Here is a 25,955-nt window from a genome sequence, read left to right on the forward strand (position 1 = left end):
AGCCTTGGTGCATAAGCATGACAGACTTCTTTCAAAAATATTTAAACATATTTTTTTCATGACTTTCTCGGTACTGTGTGTACCGGTATATAAAATTATTAAAAGTGGGAATATAAAACATTTCAAATGAGACAATGACAAATTCAGCTCTTTAATTATCATCTCACAATACATTTCTTTTAACACAACGTGATACAAATCATACAACATTCCCTTCAGTCTTTCATACATAACTACAACAGCCACCAATAACAATATACAGCAATGCATCCCTTTTACCACAAAGACCGAAAGAAAAGATGATCACAGCAGGCTTTATATGCTTCTGCGTTTTTCCTCATAAAATAGCACATCTCAAAAACTCAAATGATCTATGTATCATAACTTTAAAAATGCCCCTGCTCAGCTCAACCTAAAACCAAATAAATAAATAAATAAATAAATAAATAAATATCTGTACTCCATCACTGCCATCATCCAGTGTAATGTTTTTTGTTCTCAGGCCACATTCTAAATGAAAAATTATATCCGTGTTCGCGATGTATAATACGTTGGGAGTTCCATTCAATTAATTCTGTATAATAATAAACTAGCACTGTGCAAACAAACCATGTTTTCACTGTCATTATACAGAAAATATTACCTAAAGACAGACCAAAACCTCAAATTAAATGAGTCTTCCGTCCTGTTAAAAGACTCTTTTAAAAGGATTCTGATTAGTTTGTGTCGCTGTCGCTGTCAGAATTATTGGACTCTCCGAACTGGCGTGCTAAATAACGAAGCTCTTGTGGTTCCAATGAAGTCATTTTCCCATCAGCTCCAATTTTCATTGGCTGGATCACCTGCTCCCTGAAAGAAAAGCATGTTTGCCATTACTTACAGTTGATGTCAAACGATTTGTTTTGGGTTCTTTGACATCGCTTTATTACCTAGAGAGTTTGTCGAACATGTTGACCAGTTTCATGGCTTCGTATTCTTTCTGTTCTTCAGTCATTCCCTCCATAGGGTTGGGCTGCTCCTCCTCCACACGGCCAGTCACTGGATTGATACTGTACAGCATAAAAACCCACAAATATCTCTGTTTTTTTCTAACATACAGATGGCGATTATGATATCTGTCAATGTTGTTCATGACATACTGAGGTTTGGCCTCTCTGTACTCCTCAGTATCGCTGTCCTCATCTTCTGAGTAATGTCCAGGGTCTCGACCGCCTCTCATCAGTCCTCGAGCGGCCAGTAGCCCTGCCGCGTTACCGTAACCCGTGTACTTGATAAACCTGGAAACTGATACACAGTGGATCAAGTGACTATTTCTTTTCAACTTCTAAGTAAAACCATATACACCCATTAAGCATAACATTATGTGTTGTTCCCCCTTTTGCTACCAAAACAGCCCTGAACCGTCGAGGCATGGACTCCACTAGACCCCTGAAGTTGTGCTGTGGTATCTGGCAGCAAGATGTTCGCAGCAGATCTTTTAAGTCCTTTAAATTGCAAGGCGGGGCCTCCATGAATCGTTTGTTCAGCACATCCCGCAGATTCTCGATTGGATTAAGAGCTGGGGAATTTGAAGGGCAAGTCAACACCTCAAACTCATTGTTGTGCTCCTCAAACCATTCCTGAAGCATTTTTGCTTTGTGGCAGGGCATATTATCCTGCGGGAAGAGGCCACAGCCACCAGGGACTACCGTTTCCATGAAAGGGTGAACATGGTCTGCAACAATGCTTAGGTAGGTGGTACGTGTCAAAGTAACATCCACATGGATGGCAGGACCCAAGGTTGCCAAGCAGAACATTGCCCAAAGCATTACACTGCCTCAGCCGGCTTGCCTTCTTCCCATAGTGTATCCTGGGGCCATGTGCTCCACAGGTATGCGACACACACGCACCCGACCAGCCACTAACATAAAAGAAAACATCAGACTAGGCCATCTTTTTCCATTGATCCGTGGTCCAGTTCTGATGCTCACGATCCCACTGTTGCCGCTTTGGGTGATGGACATATATATCAACGTGGGGGAGAGGACGCTGGCGTTGTCTGTTCGCCGCTTCTCCACCCACAAATCATGTTAATGTAGCCTACTATTATATTTAGATTTTATTTTATATCGTTATGTTTGTGACTAGTCTAACAGTCAGAGCTACAATTGGGGCTGTTGCTGATTGCTGGCAGCCCCTGAGAGGACGTTGTTCGTCTCTTCGCCGTTTTCCACCGCTTCTCTGATGTTTATGTTTGAATTGCTGCGGTTGGTTCTGGTTTGGAGGACATTTGATGTTTCTCGCCGCGACTGCTCACTGGTGGTCTCCCTTGGGCTTAAGATGCATGGTGGCTGAAGTTTGCACCGGGCTAGCGTCATCTGGGCCATCGTCATCGGCGTCCGGCATGATGTTGGGATGAAAAAAAGTCTACATTTCACTGCCGGTTGTATTCTGTATAACTGTGTATGTGACAAATAAAACTCTTGAACTTGAACTTGAATCGTCATGAAAACCCATCATCTGGTCTTCAGCTGTCGTGCCTCGGCGATGTCATCAGGACACACTGCCGCTGGGAGAAATTTAAAACATGGAGTGGACCACAGTGTGCTGCGGAGCTAACAGAGACTTCCACCATCAGCTGTTTTCTGTTCACCATCAGCTCTGTTTCTGTTCATCATCAGCTCTGTTTCTGTTCACCATCAGCTCTGTTTCTGTTCACCATCAGCTCTGTTTTCTGTTCACCATCAACTCTGTTTCTGTTCACCATCAGCTCTGTTTTCTGTTCATCATCAGCTCTGTTTCTGTTCACCATCAGCTCTGTTTCTGTTCACCATCAGCTCTGTTTCTGTTCACCATCAGCTCTGTTTTCTGTTCACCATCAGCTCTTTCTGTTCACCATCAGCTGTTTTCTGTTCATCATCAGCTCTGTTTCTGTTCACCATCAGCTCTGTTTCTGTTCACCATCAGCTCTGTTTCTGTTCACCATCAGCTCTGTTTTCTGTTCACCATCAGCTCTGTTTTCTGTTCACCATCAGCTCTGTTTCTGTTCACCATCAGATCTGTTTTCTGTTCACCATCAGCTCTGTTTTCTGTTCACCATCAGCTCTGTTTTCTGTTCACCATCAGCTCTGTTTTCTGTTCACCATCAGCTCTGTTTTCTGTTCACCATCAGCTCTGTTTTCTGTTCACCATCAGCTCTGTTTTCTGTTCACCATCAGCTCTGTTTCTGTTCACCATCAGCTCTGTTTCTGTTCACCATCAGCTCTGTTTTCTGTTCACCATCAGCTCTGTTTCTGTTCACCATCAGCTCTGTTTCTGTTCACCATCAGCTCTGTTTTCTGTTCACCATCAGCTCTGTTTTCTGTTCACCATCAGCTCTGTTTCCTGTTCACCATCAGCTCTGTTTTCTGTTCACCATCAGCTCTGTTTCTGTTCACCATCAGCTCTGTTTTCTGTTCACCATCAGCTCTGTTTTCTGTTCACCATCAGCTCTGTTTTCTGTTCACCATCAGCTCTGTTTTCTGTTCACCATCAGCTCTGTTTTCTGTTCACCATCAGCTCAGTTTTCTGTTGACCATCAGCTCTGTTTCTGTTCACCATCAGCTCTGTTTCTGTTCACCATTAGCTCTGTTTCTGTTCACCATCAGCTCTGTTTTCTGTTCACCATCAGCTCTGTTTCTGTTCACCATCAGCTCTGTTTTCTGTTCACCATCAGCTCTGTTTTTGTTCACCATCAGCTCTGTTTCTGTTCTGTTTTCTGTGTTGGTTGATTGTTTGTAGTATTCTATATTTTTACTTGTTATTCATTTTTTTTGTTATTTTTTCCCCCCTTTGTTGCACTTTGAGATTCTTCGGAATGAAAAGTGCATTATAAATAAAATCTATTATTATTATTATTATTATTATATATATTTACAGCAAGAAAACTAAAGCCATCAATAAATAAATAATAAATAATACAAAAATAAATAATAAATAAATTCTGTTCTTTTGAACTCTCTCTTCATCAAAGAATCTTGTAAAAAATATAGCCTGGATGCCAGCTGAACTTAGCCCCGCCCACAAAATTTTTAGGTTGGGCAATTCGGTCTGGCCTTTTTCGGTCTAGCAGTTTCAGACTCATATTCTGACTAGAATTGAGTATGACCACGTCAGGCTAGTAAAAATATGTATCAGGACCAAAATTACAAGTGTGAACATGCTTAGTGTACTTGCAATGATATTGTAGTATGTATCGTACCACTCTCCTTGCACAGAACAAACAGGAACTCAGCTGCACAGTGCTTCACGTCCGTGTCTATATGGGTCATTAGACGCACTAGCTTGTTCCGTAAAGCGTTACCGACCTCAGGTCTGTTTTTGACATCTCGTAATGGGGGAAGCACCTGCGTAGACACACAAACACACACCTTCATGTCCAATAAATTGTGTGTCTGACAGGGAAACAAATGCATATGCAATAAGATCAGCTGCAATAAAGAACCCTGTCCATGACTTTTCAGCGCTAATGTTTTACTGTGTGTCTTTAGTAAATTCTGACAGTAGTTTTTTAGAGTCAAAAGAGGGTTTGCGCTGACACAAGTAAATCTGGCCAACGTCTCAATGAAGTTCACAATCAGGTCTTCATCCAATCTCACCTTCATTCGTAAAAACTTCCTTGTCTCTCTGTGGATGCGAGCGCTCTCCGTTAGTAGATTTAATGAGGGCAGCAGGGTTTCCTTCAGCTTGTTTCCCTGGAAATACAACATCAACAGATGGAGATGGTGAAGAGTTAAATTGTTCTACATTGGAGCTCCAGCTGTGTCCTGGGCTAGAAATCCCTCAAAGTGTTCCCATGGCACCTAGCACAAAAACAATAACAAACCAGCCGGCACAAACAGGTGTAGAGAAAGCTCTCAGAAAAGAAAGAACACAAATTACTTCATCGCAGGTGTTTCACCTCAACCTAAGCAGTTAGGACACAGCAAAATGCTAGTCTTGGCAAATTTTGGCTAGTCTTTGAAAGCATATTTACAGAAAATCATGATATATCACCCTATAGTCGCATTTAGCAGATAAGAGCAGGGCGATAATTTATATGTTGTGGCAATATAAATCAAGCAGTTGAGATCGGCTAAATGACATTTATTACTTTGCATGAGTATACTGTAATTACCCAGGTAAGGTTGGATAAGGGATGGGCGATATGACCAAAATCTTGTGTGTATATTTGACAGTTTAAACCCAATAAGGTGATAAAACGAACTCAGTTCAGAACTCGCACATTGTATGAACAGCGGCTATACTTATAATAGTTGTATTTATATGTTATTAATTATAAATTAATGTAATACAAGTTATTATTTAATTAATAATACATTTACGTTTTTATAATAAATAATTTTACATTTTATGTTGGAAAATACAAAATAAATAAAAGTTCCCAATTCTATTTAAAGCTACACTGTGTGATATTTCCCCCCATCTAGCAGTGAAAAGGTAAATGACAATCCAGTGAATATTAGTTTCTGTTCCTCTCAATTCCGATTTCGTTTTAACGCCTACAGAGTCCGATTTAGTCCAAGATTAACATGGATTCCAGTTCGACCTCGTCCATGAGTGCCATCGAGTGTTAAAACGCGAAAGGCGAAGCTTGAATTTACGGGTATGTCCCTCTTTGGCTAATGTATTTTCAAGATGGAGGGGCAACATGGCGACCGGCATTCGAACCCCTCACCCGTATGTATTTTCCATGGCATATAATAAACTTACGAGAATACTTTATACCTTGAAAGAAGTAAATATACATTAATGAGCACATTATTTTTGTGTTTTTAGCTAAGAATAAACTAAAAAAGTTACACAGCGTAGCTTTAACACATACACAGGTGAATGGGAAAAAATATAAAATATTTTAAATATACAAAAATATTTAAATATCATGTAACTCACACGATTTCTATGTATATGTTTATAATTTCTATATTTACAAGGATAGCCAGGTAGCTAAGAGGCCACCTCCCGCGGTCTCTCTTGAAGCCAATACGGAAGTAACTTTAACTGCAATTGTTAAAATGCTCAGCTTTACAGCAGAACTATTTTTTTTCATCACTATCTATACGGCTAATTTTGCCCTTCATGACAACTGTGAGGGGGGTGATTTTTTTTTATAACTCATCTGTTTAAATAATATTAAGCCTTAAAGTTCTGCATAATTAAGGGTGTGGCCCTCAGCTCCCCCCCCCACATCGCACCTCTTTACCCATTTTCAGTTATCCGGGATTGATCTGGGCTGGCTCTGCTCACTTTAGGCTTCAAAAATGCTCTTCAGAAACTCATGGGTGACGTCACTGACACTACATCCATACTTTTTTTACAGTCTATGAAAAAAACATGTTTAATATATGTGGGATTTTGGACCAATGAGATTTCACTGTGGGCGGAGCTACCCACCAAATGACCAAGAAAATGTCTTTGTGCGAGACAATGTTCACATTTGCAAACAAGCACTCAGATCAACATTGAAGAAACGTGATTTATCGCTTGTCTCATTCTGCAGATGAACATTAAACTGCTTTAAATGTGTTTTAAACTTTATAAAGATGCTTTGAGTATACTTTTGCTCACCCGGTCGAGTCTTTTCTCCATAAACTCCAGCAGGACCTTAACGGCATCCATGTTGACGCCCATGTATTCAATAGAGCCCTGCTGGACTTTAGGCATCAGCAAGACGTCAAGACAAGGGAGTGGCAGGTTCCCCAGCAGGTTCACTGTGTGGCTGTAATACAAATTCACATCAGATTTAGCGTCCTTTTACAAATCGACTAATTAGTTGGAACTGAGGTCCCTGTGGATCTGCGCTAATTCGTTACGGTCTTTACAAATCAGAGCGAGACACGGTTAAGAATCTGTGCCAGTGTGTCACTGTGTCAAACTATTTTACTTGGTTCAGTTGTGTTTTAGTTCATTATCGAGATAAAGCTTTCTGCATCAAGATCTTCTGCCATGTTGTGTGTGTCCTGGTAAATCCCATGTTATGGGGTAAAAATATAAAAATTTTGGTCCCTATGAGGAAAACAGCTTTTAAAACATACAGAATTATGTTATTTTGAAAATATTTTGTTTAGGGTTAGGAGCTAGCCTAGAAATCTAGACGCACCCTAGCGGCAGCAAATTTAATCTGCCCGCGAGTGTCGTCTAGCAACTCTCAATACCCTTCTGAGCTGTATTCGCCTAACTCTTGCCAGGCCAATCACATCGTGTATAGAGTCGGTGGGCGGGGCCATAATGACGACAGCCGAGTTGCGTTTGCATGCTTCTAGTAAACACAGAAACTGGCGAACGGCGGTCTTCCGAATCAGCTTTGACCGTGACTCTGGAAGACTTGGAGTTAAGCTTTTCTCTGAGAAAAGAACAAAGAACGGCACTGAAGTCATTCTTAAAAAGGGAAGATGTGTTCAGAGTTTTGCTGACCGGATACGGCGAATGTTTAATCTATCAACAAGCTCTGTTTCACCTTCGTTGCTCTGGTTGGTGTAGCGCTATCCTATCGCGTGCAGAGGGAGTTTGAAAGACAACCGTTTATCCCGCCCCTCGGATTGAGCCCTGTCTATGGTGAGTTTCCAGACCAAACATCTTGATGTGGGTCTGGCTTGTCAGGCTAGTTAGGAGCCACAATATACAGGTTGTACTGTACAAAAATTATTGTGTATATGGAAAGTCCACATCCAACATGGAAACCCAACGCGCACGCATGTGTGTGTGTGTGTGCGCAAGCGCACCTGTGCATCTCCTCTGTGCGCTCCTCTCCCTCTGAGGTGCTCATGATGCAGTGTCTCAGTATGGCACCCAGGTGTCTGTAAGTTGCTGCTTCTTCCTGCATCCCACCCACACACACACACACACAGACACACCAGGACAATGCAAGTCCCATGAAACCATATTAGATCTGCTTCACTAATTAAACACTGTTATTTACACTAAGAGAACAGATCTAATTGCTGTAGGTGTACTGTGTAATGCTTATTCAGAAACATGTACGAATGAAATTGACATGCCTAGTAGTATGTGAGATTATGACAAAATTTAAAATCTAAAAATAACTTGTTTTCTTATAACAGTATTAAAAGGGCAGGCATCATTAAATAACATTTAATCTGAAGCAATGAATGCGCAAGATATCTTTTCTTTTAATTACATTACGTCTTAATAGGCAGATTAAAAAACATCATCCTATTTTTCCAGCTCTATATGATATGCATTTTTTGCTAGTCTAAAGAGGCTATTCTAAAACTGCTAGATTTAGACTAGCATCTTTTCTATTACACATTCAAATATTTTGATGACTGATTTGCACTGAAGCATTGGTTTGGCTTTGAGTGAAAAATACCCTTTTTTAATTGACAAATCAGTATAGAGTTATAAAATTGGCCATCATATTTTAGTTATCAGTCAATAACATAAAAATGTATATTAACATTAAAAACATTAATAATGTTAAAAAAGATTTTATGTAAATTCTTGAGAATCAAATCCCCATATTAGACAGATTTCTGATGGATCATGTGACACTGAAGACTAGAGTAATGATGGCTGAATTGATCACAAAAATAAATTAAAATTATTTAAAATTGTAATATTACACAATAACTAATATAAGTTAAATATTGGTCATATTTTACTATATTTTTGATCAAATAAAGATAAACTTGGTGAGAAATTCCTTCAAAAACATAAAATGTACAGACCACAAACATTTGAATGTTAATGTACGTTGTGTATTTTATGTTTTTTATTTTATTATATATTCCATTATATCATTTTTTTTGCATTGCGTTGCATTATTTTCCTGAGAATATCCTAAATATCCTGACATATACTGTCTCTTTTGCATTTTTAATAATTATATTAGTTGACTGTAATACATTAGTAATACAAGATTTTTAATAATAATTAAAAAAAAAACGTTTTACTGTATTGCCATAAAATGCAAAAAGAGGCATTGAACTATATCATGAATATCATATATATATATATATAAATTATTATTATTATTATTTTTACTTTGGATTGAAACAAGGCTGAACAAGTTCAGGTTTTGTCTTTTGTGAGATTCACCTATTGAAACTGGCCAAAGTTTGTATTGCTGCATATAATTAGGGCACACAAATTTCAGAAACCACAGCATTGTCACAGTTTGACTACATAATATTGTACTCACAGACACAGTTAAATATGCCAGCAAACACAGCCTCACCTCATCCACCTTGCGGCGGTTGGAATCAAAAGTGACGTTAAAGAGGATCTTCAGGATCTCCATGGCTCTCTCCGTCTCCTGCCTCCCTAACGGGGGCAGCTCTGAGCAGCCGTCAAAGCCCGAACGGGCCACCTCGTACATGTCGGGCCAGCAGAGGCCGAGTGTGGCGTCCAGAGCCTCTGACAGCAGACTAACACCCCGCAGCTCGCGTGCCAGCTGGGCCCTCACGTCCACGCGCAGGGCTGTGATCAAAAACGTGAGCCGCAGGTCAAAGAATCGCACGTCGTGGTTCCACTGCGGCTCGCGGCACTGTTTAAGCCTCTCGGCCAAACCCACGATCAGCTGGAGCTCCGCCCCCGCCTCCTGAGCCGCCTCACTGTTGAACACAATGTTACACAAGCACTTCAGGGCCTCCACGATCACCTCCAGGTCCGGGATCTCAGGCGTGACGCCCTCGCCCTGTACGAGGCCGGCATGTCGGATCAGAATCTGCATGGCGTGGCGGGTGGCGAAGGGAGACAGGCTCTTCTTGTCACGGGACAGGATGCGGATGGTTTCCAGGCAGGCCAGCTGACAGGACGGCTGGAGGTCTCTCTCCAGGAAGCCCAACACTAACTCACCCAGATGCTGAGAGACGAGAGAGAGATACGGTGAACTACAGCAATCATCTACAGCATCACCTCACGAGCCAGCGATTCTCAACTGGTTTTGCTTCAAAACACAGATTTTACAGTGCACAGTATCAAAATAGGTATTTTTTTTAATTCAAAATATCAGTTTAGTACAGTTTTTACAACTTAAAAACTACTTTTTAAATATAAACAACATCATATAAAAACTACCATATAAATTCAAAAACTACAAAATATTAAACATACATTACAGTTCATTAGTCTCTTATGCGCAACAATTTATTTTTTTTGTGAAATATTATTAGTTTAAAATATCTGATTTCTATTTTGCTATATTTTGAAATCAATTAATCGCGATTAATCACAGCAAAATATAAGTTTGTTTACATAATATATGTGTGTGCACTGTGTACAATATTTTTTTATATATATATATATAAAAACACTCATGTATGTTTATACATGAATCAGCCTAATCACCCTAATGAATCAGCAGATTGATTCATGATTCGGATTGCCAATGTCACATGATTTCAGCAGTTTGGCAGTTTGACACACGAACCAATGAATCAATAAGCTGATTCCCAACCGTTTGAATCTTTATTTGAATCTTTCTCTTTATTTTATGTTTTTTTTTTCTTTCTGGACATGGACAGTATAGTGTGTATACACTTGGATACGCTCTCTGACTAAATATAAAATATCTTAAACTGTGTTCCGAAAGATGAACGGAGGTCTTACGGGTGTGGAACAACATTAGTGTGACATCAGTTTCATTTTTGGGTGAACTAACCCTTTAAGAGATTATATATATATATATATATATATATATATATATATATATATATATATATATATATATATATATATATATATATATATATATATATATATATATATATATATATATATATATATATATATATATACACACATACACACACACACACACATACTATATACTATATACTATATAAATATATAAATAATACTATATAAATATATACTGACTAAATATATACTTACTGGCACCACACATTTAAACAGTAGCGTACACATTCTATATTTAATTTTATACAATTATAATTTACAATTTTAAAAGATACAACAATATAAAAAATATACAATATATAAAAATATTACATATAAATAGATAAACAAAAAAAAAAATACATTAAGATTACATACCTGCGAACCGTTCACCATTTTTTGTGTCCCACCCCACCAGTTGAGAAACACTGTCACAGGCCATGTGAGAGTTATTTTCATGCGATTCAATGTGGTTAAAATCTTTCAGCTTTAAATTCAAATTTTAAAGCATACTTAAACTAAATGCTCAAAATGTGTTTAAATGTATTTAACATAATTTTTTTTTCAACATTTCAAATTCGCCTGTGGTTCCATCAATATTTAGTTTTTCTTGATTTTTTGTTTGTTTTTCAATTTATGAGTAAAATAATGTCTGTGGTAATAATAAATTGACAATACTTGGATGTTTTAAGTAAATTAGACACTCACATACCACATGTTTTATCTCGTTACTTATTCGAAACAGACCAAGCATCTTGAAAAAGAAACATTTTTTAAAATAAACATAATAATCTTCTAAATTTGTGTTTTCTATATGGGTCTGTGTAATTTAAAATGTACAGCAAAACAACTCATCAACTCATGTTTACCACAGACCATATTTAGCTCATTGAAAAACCCCATTATAAACACCCAAGAAAATCTCGAGGGAACCAGTGGCAAATTAGTCAGTGTTTTGACGTCAGTCCTGCTCCACTCTATTTTTGTTCCTGTGAGGTATCATTCATTATTGTTACAGTGGACAGCTCGCTATACACAAGGGCGGATGATTGACAACTCCTCAAATTCTCCCTGACTGTGCCTCACCGCCAAGACCTCCGACTGTCTCACTGTGGAGTTTAAAGTAACCAAATTGGAGTCCAACTGTGACACTTCCTTACATAACCCAGTCAAGCAATGAACAAAAACAGACCTGATCGTCTGTTTGAAACCCGTCTGTGACATCACACACAGGGATAGCCAAATATAGTAGCATTGTGGGGCCCTATTATACACCCCGCACAATGCGGCGCCAGGCGCGACTCAAGTGTTTTTTGCTAATTTCAGCCCGACACAGTTTTCATTTTCACGTCCTGTGGCACGTCGTTTAAATAGCAAATGTACTTTTGCGAGTCGCGCCCATCTAGTCTGAAAGCCAATGTTCAGGCGCATTGTTGCTATTTTGAGGCAACTGAAAATGACTGCGCCATTGACCAACAAATACCTGGTCTAAAGTCAATAGCGCAGAATTTTTTTGTGCTTAAGGGCGCGTTAGTAATATGCGCCTATATCTGGGTGCCTATATATGCCCACACGGGGCAGCAGCACGCAAACTTTTCAAATATTACAAATAAAATGATTCCTCTCTGGGGAATTTTCAGTCTTTTTGCTCGCAAATTCCTTCATTTAAAAAGCAATTGGCTTTTAAAGGGAATGGGAGATGAGACTCTGATTGGTTTATTGCTGGTTACACCGAAAACATGACTCATTAAAAGAATAGGGACAAACCTTTTAGACCATTTTTCTCGTTGTTAAACTAGCAAAAGTGGATTCGGATACGTCCTAAGTGCACCTGCGTCGTGCGCTTTAGATTTTAGTGCGTTCAGATTGTTAAAATGCACATGGCTGCCCATGGTGTTCTAGTCTATAACAGGATTTTAAACTGGAGTCGCAAAAAACAAACACAAGAAATCATAGAAAAAGAAAAAAAAAACGTTGGTATTTTCTAGGTAATATTTAATGAATTATATTTGATTAATTTAATTAAATGAAATGCTAATTATTTCATTTGTATTCATTTTTACAAAGGGATAATCATATTTGGAGGTTTTTTAGCATCAAATGTTTTGAAAAACACTGGTCTGTACATCTCAGTGAAAATGTGATTTACTGAAGTAATGCTTTTCGTAAAGCGTTACACTGCTGCAGATGGGACTGCTGTAAAACAATGATTAATATGACAGGAGTCAGAGACCAGAGTTAAAAACAGCAGTGAAGGGTACTGTATGTCAGTTCATGTTAGAGACAGAAGCAAACATGTGGCGGCCAGCAAAATGTAGTTTAGGAACTAGACTAGAGTGAACTGAACACTAAAAATAATGGTAACACAATAAGGATCCATTTGTTAACATTCATTTTTTTGTTTTGTTTATATATCAAACAAATGTGTAAATTGTTAAAGGGGGGGTGAAACACTCAGTTTCAGTCTATCTCATGTCAAACAGTATTGCATCCTTCATATCCCTGAAAAGTCTTTAATTTTATTATATTTATAAAAGAAAGCTAGGCTGTACCGAGTCTTACCTGAAAAAAAAAACCAAGCGGCTGGAGGCGTATCGTGTGGGCGGAGCTAAAGAATCACGAGCGGAGCTACTGCATGAGAGCTTCTGAAAGCTGCGACATCCTCAAGCGTGGAAAAGAAAACGTTACACTAATAAACCATAGCTATCAATCAGATTCAACTAATACATATATGATCCAGAATCAGATCCGGACGCAGAAATAAATTAAACAGGAGAAGCAGCAGCAGGACGTCCGTCTCTGTGGTATGTACTGTATTTAGTGGCCTGTCAACATTTGTGTGTCTTTACTCGCAGATTATGAGGACATGATTCGGTTTATGGACTATTGTATGCGACTAAACCTTGGCAGTAGCAAGCAAAACGGTTTTGTACGTCAGACTAGTGTATAGAAAAAAAATGGAGTAGCGCATTTGAATTTGAATGAAGTTTATGTTTGGGGTGGTTCAATAAACAACCAGACACCTAGTGGTCAGCTAAACAAATAGCCTAGAAATCTAGACGCACCCTAGCGGCAGCAAATTTAATCTGCCCGCAAGTGTCGTCTAGGAACTCTCAATACCCTTCTGAGCTGTATTCCTCTCAATCTGGACGGGCCAATCACATCGTGTATAGAGTCGGCGGGCGGGGCCATAATGACGACAGCCGAGTTGCGTTTGTGTGCTTCTAGTTAACACAGAAACTGGCGAACGGCGGCGGTCTTTCGAATCAGCTTTGACCGCGACTCTGGAAGACTTGAGTTAAGCTTTTCTCTGAGAAAAGAACAAAGAGCGGGAAGATGTGTTCGTAGTTTAGCCGACCGGATACGGCGAATGTTTAATCAGTCAGCGAGCTCTGCTGCACCTTCGTTGCTCTGGTTGGTGTAGCGCTATCCTATCGCGTACAGAGGGAGTTTGAAAGACAACCGTTTATCCCGCCCCTCAGATTGAGCCCTGTCAATGGTGAGTTTCCAGACCAAACATCTTGATGTGGGTCTGGCTTGTCAGGCTACTAAACAAATGTATTTAAACTCACACACCATACATCGCATGTTTCATTGATAAATTAACTATACGATCGTGTTGTTTACTGATGTTTACTTATGCGACGATAGCCAACAACATAGACATTTGAAGCAGTTTTACTCACCGCCTGCTTCCAAAGCAGGACCATTAACCTTTATCGCTGGGACCGCTCCGTCAAAAACACACTTTTTGTCAAAAACATGTTTTTATGTTAATTTTTGTCATTTCATTGTGTATTTTTAAATATTGCTATTTAGATTTAATTTATTTTTCATTTCAGTTTTGGTTTTAGTTAGTTTTATTTATTATTTATTTACAGTTAATAATTTGACTGCTTCAAAACTTATTTCAGTTTATTGCCCAGGCAACTTTTTTTAATTTTCATTTAGTTTAAGTTTTTCAACTAGTATTTGTACATATATTTTTTAAAACATGATTGTAATAGTTTAGTTTTATCGAACGATAATAACCTTGCATTAAAAAAAGTTGTAATAGTCAAACACCCAAACATTTTTTTTTAAACGCTATAATTTTTGCACATTTTATTGTGTGCATTAAGAATTGATTTTATTAATTGATATTCGGGTCGTGTCCTGTCAGTTGAGATCCACTGGTCCTGATAGCATTGGCCATTAAAAGACCCATATCTATTGACCGTTTGCACAAATGGAAAAATATTACTGTGTAAATAATGCAAATGAAGTGGGACACCATACAGAGATTTCATTTCTGAACCACATTGATTCCCATGAAACCATCTCAACCATGTTACAAAATCCCAAAGTGTATTTCTTTAGATTTTTTGGAATATTCCCATTGTGTTAAATTATAAAACCTTCTTGGTTATACAGCAAATTCAAACCACCAGATTCATATGGCAATCAGTATTGAGAAATAGGCTTTGGGTTCTACGCTAATTCTATACTACGTCCAAAACATTGAGCTTCCCATATACCTCTTTCAAATGTCCATCCTATCACAAAAGGCAAGCAAAAAAGTGCACAAAGCAAGGTCACATCACAACAGCAGATCATCATCTGATATAAGCACAAAAGCTTCTTACATTTATTGCAAATCAATTGAAAACATTTGACAATGCAGTATTAATGAATACTTAAAGGGCATGTCTTAATGCATCTAAAACGGCTAGACAAAGCATTAAAAAGCTTGTTCTTTAGGGTTGAATTGCTGACCGTTTGCATTATGGTGTCGAGTAAGGCTTACCTCTCGTTCTTCCTCTTCCCCAGGGGTAAACAAAAAACACTGTGATTTCTAAAAGAGAAAAAAAAAATTCAACAACTGTGAAATACCAAATGCATACATTACGATACTTTAAGATATATAGGCTATATATATATATATATATATATATATATATATATATATATATATATATATATCTCCTGATTTTTATGTAAAGGTCTTGGACATTTTTGCAAAGACAATCAAAAGCATTCCCTCCAGAAAGCCTCTCTTCTGTTCTTGACACATGAAACAAATGCTTATACAATATTCATGATAATGCCAAAAAAGCCATTCTGTACTGTAATATGTCAGAAAACGGATTAATTCTAACTATAGTCTCACATGGCCAGATCTATATAGTCTCAAATACTTTATAATCAAACAATCATCTGTCAACCGGGGAATTGCAGAACAACTGCAAACATATCCACATCGCTATGATCAGATGCTTTCTTAACTGCTACTTTCTCACCGTGGATATTTTGTGTTTACTTTGTTATTGAGAGGAAAGCACAAAGCTCATATTTAGATATTCATCTGTATGTTGCTTCCTTAACAGTATATCGCTGCACAAGTTATTGGAAACTTCTTTTTATCTCACGAAGAACGAAAAAGAACATATTGGTTATGTATGTAACCCTCGTTCCCTGAAGGAGGGAACAGAGACGTACGTCAGAACTGACCGACTGAAAGGGAACTATGCTGTGAGTACATCAGTGAATTCAATCATGTTGTGAAATAGTTATTATCAAAATATTATAGATTTATGTATTCACAGTCTGTTATCTAACCTGGTAGGTATTATGATTATCATTGTTGGTATTATCAGAATTGCTACTGGCAGTAATATATGGTGTGTATCTAAGGATTGTTGTGTTATTTTTTGTTTGTTTTTGTTTTTTTCCTGCTTTGTTTTTTTGGGGGATTTCTGTTTAATGTTTTTTTCTCATATGAATATATATTGTATTGTAATTGAATGTTGGAGAATGTCAATAATTAAGGAAGCTTTTTTGTTGTTGTTGTTTTTCCTGTTTAATTGTAACCGGGGTGGGTTTAAATACGTTTTCTTCTACCCACTCCTTTTCGAGCAACAGTTGGAATTGTGATGTCATAAGTATGACAAATTTAACTTGTTGTACCGACTAATCAAAATGCTTCTTTATTGCCTTTGTTATATATTGCTCGAAATAAAATAATTTAATTCATTCATTCATTCATGTTCAGTCTCTCTTACGTTACGTGGGCATGAGTGCGAGCAAGTGCAATATGGGCCCTATTTTAACAATCTAAGCGCATGGTCTGAAGCGCACTGGGCAGGTGCATTTAGGACGTGTCCGATTCCACTTTTGCTAGTTTAACAATGGGAAAAATGGTCGGCCGACGCATGGTCTAAAGGGTTGTCCCTATTATCTTCATGAGTAATGGGTGTGCTTTGGGCGTAACGTGCAATAAACCAATCAGTCTCATCTCCCATTCCCTTTAAAAGCTAATTGCGCTCACACCATGGCAGAGTCGCTATTTACATGGCAAAATTTGTGAGCAGAAAGAATGAATGCTTCTCAAGATTGGAATCATTTTATTTTTAATATTTGGTATATTTTTTGTGCTACTGCATATGCCTATGTGTGTAACAAGCAGGGTGTGTACACTCATTGTGAATCCACCTATAGGTGCATTTGACTTTAGACCAGGTATTTGTTGGTCAATGGCGCAATCTATTTCAGTTGCCTCAAAATAGCAACACGCCAACAATGCATCTGAGCACACCTTGTTTTCAGACCAACACGCTCATGGAAAACAGATGGGCGCAAATGCAATTGCTATTTAAACAACGTGGCACAAGACATGAAAATGATATTGCGTTGGGCTGAAACTATCAAAAAACACCTGTGTCGCGGCTGTATGTAGGGCCCTATACATAGACCGTAAAAAATATGGACGACGCGACATCATCCGTTTCTGCTGAGCAGAGTTGAAGCTTTCAGACCGCCTGCACGGCGCTGACATCTTGGGACCGAGTCTGCGCAGTAGAGAATTCGGGAGCGGAGTTGCGCAGTAGAGAGCAGGAAGTACAGCTGTGATATCAAAAGCCCGCCCACACTCTCACAGATGCAGAACAATTAATTATTTTGGTGTGAAATAAACAGTTATGGAAATGTAGAAATTAAAGCTAAAGCTCCAATCTGCTCCCTAAAATCCCGGAAAAAGTCTGTTAGTGACAACTTCACTCAGAGAAGACGTCAATCTCAGCTGTCAATCATTACGCCACACTCCTTTTCTTATAGCATCAAATAACTAACTAAAACTAAACTTATTTAAAAAACAAACACTTGAAATGAAATCATCGTGACGATAACTGCCTTCAATGACATGAACTAACTTTGGGGAAAAAATATTTGAAGTATGATTTTATTGTTTAGTTTGCCTCGCGTCCATTAGAAAACACAGAGGGGCGACTATACTGGGGGACCTGGGGGTTGATCGAGGCGCGAAAACTTCAGTTTAATTTCCATACCGTCTCCATAGTATCCTATAGTATCCAGCACGGTCTGCCAGTGTAAGCACACACACTTAACGCACAATGCGGAGACTACATGACAGACTGTTTTTATCAACTAAATGCGTTTTTTTTACACTTGTAAATTCTGTAAATAGTTGTTTTAGTTATCAGGGCCTGCAAATGCATTATAATTAGCAGTTTATTGAAGATTTATTTGAATAAAACTACTCTTTACAATTACAAATGTTCTAATATAATTGGCCTTTTTTGAAAAGACGCCTAGTCTTTTTTTGACATAAAAGCTTACAGAAGCTACATTTTTGAGAGAATCGTCCTTAAATTATAATCAAGACATGATCAGACATTCAGTTTTATATGTAGGTTATTTTCAGGGCCTTAAAATTAAAATCTATTTTTTTTTATTCCATAAGGGAATAATAAAAAAAATAAAAAAACGTGAGTCACTTACATGCATATTTCCCCTTGTTTTAATCTGTACCTATACTACTTTGAGTTATTATCACTTTTGGGTAACATAATGTCAAGTGTCTAGCTTAAAATAAGACCAAATTTATGGCTATAGACCATAGGGTTTAAGAGCTGTAAACATTTTTATTTGGGTATGTCGTTTTTTTAATTCTCAAAAAAAGGGGCGCAGATTAAGAGGTTAAAATTAACTGTGTGATACTTTTAATGCAATGAAACTCATATATTTGTAAATCTGATACTGTATATGAGTCATGAAGTGAAAAAAAACTAAACTGATTTAATTGCAGAGGCAATAAGAAACAAAGCATATTTTTTTTGTACAGTCTGTGTATAACGTATAACCTCTTGATATACATCAGTGTCACATCAATTCTGTCCTAAAGTACGATTAGAGCGCTTAGCTGCACGAACCTCTGTGATACTGGCTCACGAAGCATAAGGATCATCCTAAGAAATCTATTTGTGTTGCTTGAGTGCTAATCCAGCTGACGTCACACAAAGTTCTTCAACTCATATGGCTTTTTAGGTAAGGTTAGGTATAATTTATCTACTAACCAATTGCCATCAATTGTTAAGAATTTAAAGGCCTCATTTTTTTTAATCCTTTTTTTATGATTCTTTCTTATGATTCTTATATATATATATGTAGTAGCCTACTTATAATAATTGTGAGAATGAATTGCTCTAAAGGACCCAGCTATTTTTTTAAGAGGGGTCGAGGTAAGGTCTGCATCACTTTTGACTTTGGATGATTAGCATGAGTCTGACCACAACATTAGAGCTTCAAACTGTTCTACTGTTGTAAAGAATTATTTGCTTTCTTAAGGCCTGTCAGGACAACAACATGAACAAATCCATTTACTGACTCCATACGGTACTTATTTTATTATTTATTTGAATATGATATTCCTCTCTTTTAATTTAATATCTGATTCTATTCTTCAGATAAACATCTATAAAGATAAAAGACAACCATTGTATTTCCGTTACTAGTGCAATTATTATGCTATGCATTTGCATTTATATCATCCCAACAAAACGTTCTGACTATGGGAGCTCCTTGCCGGTGGTGTTTTTCATGCAATTTTTATTGAAATGAGGATCTATTATTGTATCATCCAAATGTCACAGCGCAGCAAACTCCCTCTCTCTCACACACTTTAAATATTATATTATTAGTAGGCTAGTATTAAACAAGACACACTTTTGCTAGGCACAAAACAGACACTTCCTTCTAGAACATAGACATGCATCATCTTCTAACAGTCCTGATTTACATGCATCTGATATGTACCTCTTTATTATAGGTCTGTAAAGCTGTCAGTGCGGCGTCCTGGTCGCCCGTTTCCATCTTTTCTATGATGGCATTTAAGTCCATTTTCATCGCTGTTCCGCCCTTCAGCTTTCAGGAAGAGCCAAAAATCATGTAAACACAATCAGCTTCAATCCTCCAGCTTTATCCGAGCGATCCAGAAGCGCCTGGATGATGCGATTAAAGGAAGATTGCGAAAATCAATGCAGGGAATCATGGGATTTGTAGTGAAGCCTTCCATTCTAGTTTGTTGTGGTTGGCGCGGCTGTACGAACGACGTACTAAAAGGTCCAATCACAGACTGCGTGAAAGAGCTACACCAGCCAATCATGTTGCAGGAGGCGGGACTTGTTACGCTGCGGATGGTGATGGGATATATAGTTCATCAATAAAAAATATGTAAATAAATACGTTACATCGACCCTTTCATGTTTGAATTATGACAACCTCAGGCATTGTTTCCCTGTGTTTTTATTTATTTCAATGAGATTTTCAGATGTAGGCCTGCTTGAATGGACAGAATGCATTTTTGGATTTATCCTATTTTTTTACAGTCTATGGATTTATCTGAAGAGAAAGGTCTCCTGTAGGCTATTAAACATAACACTCTGTGTATTTTAACAAACCAATTAATACAATTATATAAATCTAAAATCATATGAAAACTAGTCATGAAAATTAGATCTAAACATTAAGACTAACATTAAAACTGTGAGCTACACCTACACACACAGCCCCATACTCAACAAATTGCGATGAACTGTGTATTTTGACATCTTTCCAACAGAACCAACATTAACTTAGTAATTTGAGCTACAGTAGCTCGTCTGTTTGATCGGACCACATGGGCCAGCCTTTGCTCCCCGCGTGCATCAATGAGCCTTGGCCACTCATGACCCTGTCGCCGGTTCACCACTGTTCTTTCCTCTGACCACTTTTGATAGATTCTGACCACTGCAGTTTTGGAGATGCTGACCCAGATGTCTAGCCTTCACAATTTGGCCCTTCTTAAACTCACTTAAATCCTTACGCATTTTTCCTGCTTCTAATGCATAAACTTTGAGGACAAAATGTTCCCTTGCTGCCTAATATATCCCACCCCAGGTGCCCTAATGAAGAGATAATCAGTGTTATTCAATTCACCTATGATTGGTGTATGTTCATTTTCTGTCAATAGAGGTATCCAAACTGTTGTAATAAAACATATATTATATTAAAGCATCTTTGGTGTTTCCATGGTTTCTACAAAATAAAATGGAAATCGAGGGTAATGCTGGGTATGATGTCATTGATAGGAGATGCACAGACACAGCCCGTGTCCTGGTTAAAATTGCTTATTTCTCTTTATTTAAACATTCTTGGGAACATTTGGGCTAAAGTAGCCTACACAAAAGTCAACAAAATATATAACATTGTTCTTGTGATTTTTACATACTGTGCCTTTAAAAATAATATTAAATAATGTTTTGTTATACATGCATTTTTGTATATATTTCAAATGTAAGCTTATTAATGTGTCACATGACAATTTTTTTTTATTGTTAAGGCACTGTAACAACTTCTTATCTAGAGTGTTTTACCAAAAGGGGAGCGATTTGTTGAAACAATGGCAAATTAATCCCAACTAAGCTATTTTCTTTGTTTCTTGAATAGATTAAGTAAATAATCTATTAAGGATACATTTAGACACCTTAAAAATCACCTTAACCTGCAATGCTAGGACAAATGAACATATATGTAATACAAAAGAAAAATGCATAAAAATGTGGAAAAGGATTACATTTTCCAGAATCTGAAAATGCCTCCCCTGTGGATGGAATTATTTTACTAAATTATATGAAAAACAACATAGCTAACAAAAACAAATAGATGTACTTTTTGACCAACATGTGATTCCTGTGGAGTTTTCTGATTACTACACTGACCTCTTGTGGATGCAAATGGAACATCAGCGTAGCTCTCGTGATCTGATCATCACTGATAAGGTTTCGGAAATAGTTAATGACTATAAATATGATTTTTTTTTATGTAACATTGCCAGTACGTTGCAAGTAAGGAAACTAATTCAAGGTAATGAAGGCCATGTTTCCCACTGACATACCCAAATTAATTATCTGGTTGAAACACTTCCCCATTCCACATTAAAGTTTCATAGATACACATCTTGTGGTTAATCGATTATTCATTCATATTTTGTCATTGGAGGAAGTTTTTACGTGTATAACATTGTTAATTGTGTTTCTGCAAGTGAGCACAGCATTTGATGTAGCTAACAGCCTAACACAGACAGCATGATCTATAGTCTATGGACATGTCTATCCGTCAGAATATGGATTATAAATTAAACTCATATAAGATGTCACGAAACAAGTTTGACTTTCTTCTTTTAAACAGTATGTTGTGTGAAAGGCAAAAGCTGTAAAAAGACTGACAAACAGCCAACATGCAAATTTAACATGACTTATCCTCAGCCAGAGCTTAAAGGGATAGTTCACCCAAAAATAAAAATTCTGTGTTCAACCCTTACCTTTCTTTCTTCTGCGGAACACTAAAGATATTTTGAAGTTGGTATCCCCTAACAAAAAAGGCGTTTAACCATGCTATTTTAGTATACTTATTTTAAACTAATAATCAATAATTCAGTCTACTTTTTGTATACTTCTCAGAAATACACTTGATGCACTTCTCAAAAATATACTTCAAATTGCACTTAAGTGTTCTTGACTATACTTGAGAAAAGTCAGTATAATTGTCCTATACTTGTACTCGATATTTTGATTAAGATATATTAAAAGTATAATAAAAGTCAAAATATACTTGGCTTGTAGTTGTGTTTACTCCTTTAAGCAGCCTATTAAATATATTTTCCCCCCTCATAGTTTTATATACATTCTTATAAAATTACATTGTTTGAAAATATTGATTTATAAAGAAAGTAGAATTGTTCCTAATTTTGAATATCTAAATTTTTGTGTAAGTGTAGCAAATACTACAAAAGCTAGTCCACTGGTGGTCGTATAGGATTAATGAATGAAATGAATGAATGTACATTTAACTATGAACTATATAACTTTAACTATATTTTTTACTCTTTCCCCATTGACTGAATTTTCCTGCTATCATTGTCTTCACTGTTATTTGGTAGGGGACGCTATTATTCATCCTCGGAAACAACACAGCATCTCCTGATCAAAACACAGGTGAAGAAGCAACAGAAACAAGTGATAGAAAAATGCTACAACGTGATCAAATGTTAATCAAAACTGCCTAATGTTAAAGAACTAAATGTTAACCCATGAAGAGGAAACAAGTGTGAAGTTGTGGTTGGACTCAATCCCATTTGTTTTGATCGTCGTTCTGAATCTATTTTTGACCAAAAAAACAAAAAAAATTCTCATGCTTTTTTTTTTAAATGTTGCCTTTTTAAATGAAACTTACCCACATTGTACGTACACCATAATTTAAAAAATAAATTCTTTAAAAATCAGACAATGGGATTTCTCTCATGGTTTAAGTGTACTTATGATGAAAATGACAGGCCTCTCTTATCTTTTTAAGTGGGAGAACTTACACAACTGGTGGCTGACTAAATATTTTTTTGCCCCACTGTGTATAAAGTAAACTATATATGATGTTGTTTATGTGAAGAAAACTAAGTATACTTGCAGTATATAACTACTAAACTAGTAGTTTAACTGAGAGTACACTTCAAAGTGTACTTTTACATGTGAAAATGGCAAACTACTAGTATACTTATAAGTTCACTTGTAGTACAGATGCAGTATAAATGATGTAGCTGTGCACTTAAAGATGTTACACTTATAATAAATATATACCTTTTATATACTCAAAGTGGGCAAATACATGTCCCAAACAGTATTAAAATAGCACACTTACACATTTACTATTAGTACATTGATATTAGTATAGCCTACTTGCTACATAAAGTATACTTAAACTATACTTGAACATTATAGTTCATAAAATGTAATGACACTTTTTTCGTAAGTGTCCGTTCCCCTTTGACTTCCATAATTTTGTTTTTGTTTTGTTTTCTTGCATACTATGGAAGTCAATGGGAACCAGCAACTGTTTGAATACTCTGTTTGAATACTACTCCATAATTTCTTCTTTTGTGTACAGCAGAAGAAAGAAAATCATACAGTTTTGGAACAACTCGAATGATGACAGAATTTTTATTTTTGGGTGAACTATCCGTTTAAGTCAAGTGCTTTAACTTGCCTTCATTCATAAAATAATACCACTAAAGTGTCAAACTGAAAAGAAGAAATGCAACATTTTATAAAATACAATATCTCAGAAAAGCCTGACACCATGTGACTCCGGTTCTTTGCCATTTGTTAGTATTTTTGTGTGAAATAAAGACATATTTGAGTCATCCTGATACTGCAAATGCAATAAATTGTCCCTTTATATAACTATAACACCCCCCTGTCATCTCAAATCTGCTGTGGACAGAAACTGAATAAAAAAATCTTTCACACATTGTCTTCCTTCACAGCTAATGTCTGTCTTTTTCACGTATTTTCTTTCTTACAAATTTCCAGTCTGTCATACTGTTTACTTATTAAGTTCGTCTGTTCCACCGTATCAAGTGTCAACAAAGTGTGAATGCCAACCTTTGTGTGATTGTCTCAAACACTTATGACTCACACTTAATTTAGGTGTTTCTAGTGTAGTGTTACTGTCAAAACGCTGTTTGGGTGTCTAGTTCAAGAATAACAATGTGAGAGGGGAACATGGACAATCTCAAAAGTCTTGAGACATTTGGTTCCCTCAAAGTTTCAGTTGCATTATTGCTTATCAAAACTTAATGTTATTATGAGCTTTTCAGGAAGGAAGACAATATCCCTTTGATCAGTTTAGCACTGATGTTTTTTTTATTTATTTCTGGTTATGTGTAATAATCTATTTTGATTCTCTGGACCAGGAAATAAGTAGTCCTGATGTTAATAAAGATATTTGCATGGTGGGTTATTGCATTTTAACATAGTATGAAGGGAAAACCCCTCTCAGTGGTATGAGGCTTATACAGGAAACTACAGCTTCTCTGCACAGGTTTCACCAGTTCGGTGTGCAATCACTTGTCGTCAGGAATTTAATTAAGCAAACAGCATGTTGAGTTTCTACGTTGATGTGTTGTGCACACAAATATGCAGCAAATGTATATGAATAAATGTTACTCTATTGCATTGTTTAATAATTTATATAAATATAAAAAAGTATAAACGTGTGATACTGGAGAAGGAAGTAGGCCCTATGCATGTAATTTCATTGTTCATTAGATAGGACTCAGTGGAAAGCATATTTGACATCTTAAGTAAATTTGTATTAAGTCATGGAACAATGACTCTTATTTTTTTACAGTAGATCTGCGGCACTTATCCGGGTCTTAGGGTAAAGTGGGGAAAACACCACATTTTGAACACAAAGCTTAGACTGGGGATGTACCTGAGTGAATTTTTAACAGTAAGCAAAAAGTGTTTTAAAGCCTGCTGTTTTTATATATGATATAAGAAGAGGAAGTCAGTCTGCGGGGTAAAACACCCACAGCCACTGGGTAAAATGCACCCAGGTGGCATTGCTTCCTACTATCATAATTACTACCATGTAGCCTGACAAGCCAGACCCACATCAAGATGTTTGGTCTGGAAATTCACCATTGGCAGGGCTCAATATGAGGGACGGGATAAACGGTTGTCTTTCAAACTCCCTCTGCACGCCGTGCGCGCAATTGGATATCGCTACAACCAACCAGAGCAACGAAGGTGAAGCAGAGCTCGTTGACAGATTAAACTTTCCCCGTATCCGGTCAGCAAAACTCCAAACACATCTTCCCTTTTTAAGAATGACTTCAGTGCCGTTCTTTGTTCTTTTCTGAGAGAAAATCTTAACTCCAAGTTTTCCGTCGCGGTCAAGTTGATTCGAAAGACCGCCGTTCGCCAGCTTCTGTGTTTACTAGAAGCACGCAAACGCAACTCGGCCGTCATTATATTAAGCCCCGCCCACTGACTCTATACACGATGTGATTGGCCCGACCAGAGTTTGGTGTTTACAGCTAGGGTGTGTCTAGATTTCTAGGCTAACTAACATGTTCTGAACATCACAATCTATGTTTTTCCTTTAAAGGTAATCTAACTAGGTAGTTGAATAAAAATATTTGGACTTTA

General features: G+C 37.1%; 1 protein-coding gene across 1 annotated transcript; it reads right to left on the reverse strand.

The window, feature by feature from the left end:
• Nucleotides 1–137: 137 nt before the first annotated feature.
• ric8a (RIC8 guanine nucleotide exchange factor A) lies at nucleotides 138–19,978 on the reverse strand. The gene is made up of 10 exons (XM_067436414.1): nucleotides 19,747–19,978; nucleotides 15,443–15,490; nucleotides 9,215–9,841; nucleotides 7,740–7,834; nucleotides 6,586–6,736; nucleotides 4,617–4,712; nucleotides 4,220–4,364; nucleotides 1,140–1,284; nucleotides 930–1,049; nucleotides 138–849 (listed from the first exon to the last, which is right to left on the reverse strand). The coding sequence occupies exons 1-10, from the start codon at nucleotides 19,834–19,836 to the stop codon at nucleotides 717–719; spliced, it is 1,650 nt and encodes a 549-aa protein (XP_067292515.1). The 5' UTR covers nucleotides 19,837–19,978; the 3' UTR covers nucleotides 138–716.
• Nucleotides 19,979–25,955: the final 5,977 nt, after the last annotated feature.

This window comes from Pseudorasbora parva, chromosome 25, assembly GCF_024679245.1.
Source record: "Pseudorasbora parva isolate DD20220531a chromosome 25, ASM2467924v1, whole genome shotgun sequence".
Lineage (NCBI taxonomy): Eukaryota > Metazoa > Chordata > Actinopteri > Cypriniformes > Gobionidae > Pseudorasbora > Pseudorasbora parva.